General features: G+C 48.3%; 1 protein-coding gene across 1 annotated transcript; it reads left to right on the top strand.

The window, feature by feature from the left end:
- Positions 1-3,332: 3,332 nt before the first annotated feature.
- fzd8a (frizzled class receptor 8a) lies at positions 3,333-5,099 on the top strand (the record flags this gene model as incomplete). The annotated part of the gene is made up of 1 exon (XM_083995116.1): positions 3,333-5,099. One exon carries the CDS (start codon positions 3,333-3,335, stop codon positions 5,097-5,099), a length of 1,767 nt encoding a protein of 588 aa, XP_083851242.1.
- Positions 5,100-5,827: the final 728 nt, after the last annotated feature.

Genomic DNA, 5,827 nt, shown 5'->3' with positions numbered 1-5,827 from the left:
ATAGTATTGAAAAAATACTAGAGGTAAAAGTCCTGCATGCACAATATCTGAGACGTTGAACGTGTTCCCATGCGACAGAATGACCCCTGGACTGTGTTAATGGATTCCCCATAACTGTAAGAAGCCCTTTAATTTTAGATGGAGGTGAGTTCATGTGCATTCATTCACACAGTTAAATCAGTACAATCTGACAAGTTAGTCCAATGTTTTGCATGTGCAAATGAACCTGGAGAGTAACGGCACACTTTCAGATCAGTAATGGACTAACTTTTGCGCAGTTCTGTGCAGAAAAAGTATTAAGTACCACAAAGTGGATAGATTCAAGTATCTCACAACTGTACTTGGTCACTCTTCACCAATGCAAACAGGCCCATCACCAAACCTCAGCTATAAGGAGGGCATATGAGTTTTATAGGGGGTAGCAATCACACTTTAGGCGACATACCGTATGTCCAGATAGAAGTTATGATAATAATGTGGAGAGCAACAACAAAAGTGGCAACATTCACAAAGCATTTGCTGATTGGCACCGATCTGGCGCACTTACAAGGTTTTGTAAAATGAATACAGTGAATACACAGGATACATTGGCACAGCACATTAGCTACAGTCTGCAGATGCATGTAAACCATCATGACGTCAAACCATCAACAACTAACCAACAGCAAACACACAGACAAGGCCAACCATAGCAGTCTTCAAGATTTAGCTACAGCACAGCAGACAATAGAACGCCTATAGTCTACAGTTTGATCCATAAAGCACAAAGACTGAAGATTGAACACACAACACCAGCACAAGTGCAAAGCAGCATCAACAGCACCAGTCAACACAGTGACATGGACAGAACCAAACACAGGAAGTAGCCCAACAACTAGAACATCAGAGCAGCAAAGGTGACCATAAATGGAGAGGAAAAACACACCACGGCGGGTACTAACACACGCAAACACACACATTTCACATTGCACACCTTGAACTTACTTTGCACGTAGCTTTCTCTCTCTCTCTCTCTCTCTCTCTGGTCCTGGACCGGTGTTAGGCATTTCTCGGCATAACACAGGTCCACTCCTCTCCCCGGGTCGGTGAAGCTGAAGGAGGCCGCTACCTGCAGCACCTGCTGCCCTTAGCATCGTTAGCACTGCTCGGCTCCTCCGGTTCTTCTTATATTCTTATTATAGATCCATGCATCACAGGGCTTCGCTGAAATATCCGACATGGAAGCAGAGTCTCAACAATGTATCCATTTACGACCGTCATTTGTTTTATTTAAACTAGTAGTGGCTCATACATGCTAATGCTACAACACCTGTTAGCTTCTCTGGTTCCACATTCAAGTTACCTGGTGACGTAGCTACGTTGACCTCTGACCTTTTCAGTCAAGTCGTCATTAGCTTTCGCAGCCAGTAGCTACTAAACAAAAAAACGCCCCACACTTTTTTTTAAGGGAAAAAATGCTACAAATTAATAATTAATGTTTGTTTATATTCAAGCTGTATCTGGATGCCATTGAGGAAGGGCACTGGAGTGGTTGTGGGCGGGGCCTGTCCTCGAAAGCCCGCCCACAGCGACAGGTAGGCTATCTTATAATAGTAGACTAATAATAGCCTAATAATACATTTTATTTGTAAGCGGTTTTACAAATGCTCAGACACTTTACACTTTAAAAAATATATAAAATAGAGCTAAGTCAGAATAAAATAAAACTTACAAACAGTAGGCCTAGCATATAAAACACACAAACCTATTAAAAACTAATGATAAGAATGCAAAAATGCACATAAAACCAATCAGACCTGAATCAGTGCACTGCTGCTGGGAGGCTTTACTCCACAGCTATAGCACAGGAAGTGTGGATAAAGTAGAGGAACTCTGTGCAGTGGAGATGTTGTAGGGGAATTTGAACTGACCACTGACTGCAGAGATAATAATGATGATAATAAAATGCCGTTTAACACAATGAGATTACTGTCAAAGCAGTGCACAGATCCCCCCAGACACAGTGTGGGCATGTTAACACTGATATGAGCGGCTCTGGCCGGCGTCTCACTGAAGCTGTGCCGCTTGGTCTTTGCCTCGCGCAATTACGCCTCCCGCGGAGCTCTATGCAAGCGTTAAACGAAACATTAGCACCTCATTTAAAAAATAAAACAGCTTTTTCACAAGGACAGACAGCTCCCTGGGTAGTCTTATCATGCGCAAATTAGCCAATTTACCAAACTGGCCTCTCTCTCCTCTCTCTCTCTCTCAAACACACACACACACTGAGCTAGACACATCCTCAAGTGTGTGTATGTGTTTCTATTGTTGTGACATTATCAAAAAAAAGATTGTGTGTCAGAGGAAGTTACAAGAGCAGCTGGATGTTGCAGTGATAGTGGCCCTGCTTCATGTAACTTATATTATCATGAATGTGATGCTCTTTGAAATATGTTTTTTTTATTTTGGAAGTCATCACTGGGTTTTTTTATAGTTTATTTAAGACCAGTCGTGGCTCTGGGCTTCACATAAAAGCATAAAGACAGAACCTATAATCTGAACTTTTATGAAAACTGAGTGTTTTGGCAGGGGGGAGATGTATAAATGTGCTTATTTCCTCTAAACGTGTGGTTATTGAATGTGAGTGGTGATCAGCTGCAGGCAGCTCTGTGCAGCCTGCATCACCGTCCTGGCTCCCGGTGCCCACAGACACTGGCTCGACCAGAAATGATCGCAGCTATATAACAAAACATTTTTAGGGGATAAAGTTGATTGACACATGGAGGGGAGCCCCGCCCCCTGCGCTCCCTGATTGGACGAGCGGCTCCGGAGGTGTAGCCAGAGCCGCTGTGGTATATATGGGCACCGCTTCGTCTCCATGCTGATGATTTGTATGGGAACCAGGACTAAGGTGGGACGAGCCGACTGAATGTAGTCGTTGTGTTGTGGAGAAAAGAAAAGAAGGAAAGGCCCCCACGTTTTTTCCACTGGAATCGATCGGACAGCAACACTCTGGTTTTCTGACATCGGGCTGTGAGAGGAGACTGAGCGCAGCCTCCACAAGAAGGTGGATTCTTCTCTCAGCCATCTTGACTGCTGCTCGCCGCCCTGAAGGCTGTTTTCTCCTCTCCTCCTCCTCTTCCTCCTCCTCCTCCTCCTCTCCTCCTCCTCCTTCAGCCGAAAGTAAACACGGCTTGCACATTGCTTGCAACTCCGTGCAAGATCCCGAGAGAAGCGGGATGGGCTCGCCGCGCAGCGTCTGACCGGAGCGGAGCCAAACGCAGACGCGGCTGCGAGGATTTATTGCTGTTTGTGCCATCGCAGAAGAGGGGGGGACACGACGCGCCGGAGAGATGGACCTGTGTGGGATTTACCTGCTCCTCTCCCTCGCTCTCCTGCCCCGATCCAGCTGCACCACGGCCAAGGAGATCACCTGCCAGGAGATAGCCGTGCCCCTGTGCAAGGGGATCGGCTACAACTACACCTACATGCCCAACCAGTTTAACCACGACACGCAGGACGAGGCGGGACTGGAGGTGCACCAGTTCTGGCCTCTGGTGGAGATCCAGTGTTCGCCGGACCTGAAGTTCTTCCTGTGCAGCATGTACACCCCGATCTGCCTGGAGGACTACAAAAAACCTCTCCCCCCGTGCCGGAGCGTGTGTGAGAGAGCCCGGGCTGGCTGTGCTCCTCTCATGAGGCAGTACGGCTTCCCCTGGCCGGACAGGATGAAGTGTGACCTGCTGCCGGTGCAGGGCAACCCCGACACTCTGTGCATGGACTACAACAGGACCGACTCGACCACGGTGTCTCCGGTGCTTTCTAAACCCACCAACCACCCGGGAAAAGGCTACAACCCGTCCAAGACCAAACCCAGCGGCGGCGGTGGTGGCGGCGGCAGACCCGGCACCTCTATGATCCACAAGCCGCATCCTGCGCCGTGCGAGCCGGGGTGCAAGTGTCTGGAGCCCATGGTGCCGGTGAACACGGACCGACACCCGCTTTACAACCGGGTCAAGACGGGACAGATCACCAACTGCGCCATGCCGTGCCACAACCCGTACTTTACGCACGACGAGCGAGCGTTCACCGCCTTCTGGATCGGACTGTGGTCGGTGCTGTGCTTCGTGTCAACTTTCGCCACCGTCGCCACTTTCCTCATCGACATGGAGCGCTTCAAGTACCCGGAGAGACCCATCATCTTCCTCTCGGCCTGCTACATGTTCGTGTCCGTGGGCTACATCGTCAGACTCATCGCGGGACACGAGAAAGTGGCGTGCAACCGCGAGTTCGACGTGGAGCACATCCACTACGAGACCACCGGCCCCGCGCTGTGCACCGTGGTCTTCCTCCTCATCTACTTCTTCGGCATGGCCAGCTCCATCTGGTGGGTCATCCTCTCCCTCACCTGGTTCCTCGCGGCCGGGATGAAGTGGGGCAACGAGGCGATCGCCAGCTACTCCCAGTACTTCCACCTGGCCGCCTGGCTCATCCCCAGCATGAAGTCCATCGCGGTGCTGGCGCTGAGCTCCGTGGACGGGGACTCGGTGGCCGGGATCTGCTACGTGGGGAACCAGAACTTGGACAATCTGCGGGGCTTCGTCCTGGCTCCACTTGTGATTTATTTATTCATAGGCACTATGTTCCTCCTGGCAGGATTTGTGTCCCTGTTCAGGATCCGCAGCGTCATTAAACAAGGAGGCACCAAGACGGACAAGCTGGAGAAACTGATGATCAGAATCGGCATCTTCACGGTGCTCTACACGGTGCCTGCGACTATTATAGTGGCCTGTTACTTTTACGAGCAGCACAACAGGCAGACATGGGAGATCACACACAACTGCTCCAACTGTTTATTAGAGAGGGACCGCAGGAGCCCGGACTATGCAGTTTTTATGTTAAAGTACTTTATGTGCCTTCTGGTGGGCATCACGTCCGGAGTGTGGATCTGGTCCGGGAAAACTCTGGACTCGTGGAGGACTTTCTGCACCCGGTGCTGCTGGGGCAGTAAAGGCACCAGCGGCTCCATGTACAGCGACGTGAGCACCGGACTGACGTGGAGGTCAGGCACGGCCAGCTCCGTGTCGTGCCCCAAGCAGATGCCATTGTCCCAGGTTTGAATGAGAGAGAAAAAAAACAAAACAAAAGCAGCTTATGAGGACTGCTAATTGTTTGGGAGATAACCCATCACTCCCTGTCTTAAGCAATTTGCATAGTAATGAACTGCTGCTGAGGTGTCTCCCTCCTTGCCCCCACCCCCCAACACCACTCACTCACTCACTCACATCGCTGTGGGGAGAATTGGCTGAAAACAATGTACCTGGCATTCACACAGGTTAATTCCTCCCTGTTTATATGTATTAGAGGTGCAGGCTGAGGCTTTTTATGCAATCTGGGCATTACTTGTTGTAGGCAGAGAGACAGTTTTCTTCTTCCTAGCTTCATACAAAGAGCATTTGGCTTCTTTTTTTAAATTTTATTTTATTTTTTTATTTTATCACCATCTTATCTCCATAGTGCCAGATAACATTGTATAATTCAGTCACATCAAAGATAGTTTTAAATTAAGCCTTAATAGTGCCCAAGTATTTTCTACGGGTCCTTCATTTTGTAATTTCAAATGTATTTATATATATAAATATATATAAAAAAGTTATGTAAAAAAACAACTTGTACATTTTGTGTATAAAAAGAAAACTTTATAAGCTATTGTAAATTTGTACAAAGTGTAGATGTCTCTTTTTGTGAGAAAGCAAATATGACCTTTATTTTGACAATAAAACATCTGATAAATCCTACGAACGGTGTAACTGCTCCAGTGTTTTCCCATGCAGGCGAGGGAGGCTCT

This window comes from Trachurus trachurus (assembly GCF_905171665.1).
Source record: "Trachurus trachurus genome assembly, chromosome: 20".
Taxonomy (NCBI): Eukaryota; Metazoa; Chordata; class Actinopteri; order Carangiformes; family Carangidae; genus Trachurus; species Trachurus trachurus.
This window is presented reverse-complemented; position numbering and strand designations above follow the sequence as displayed.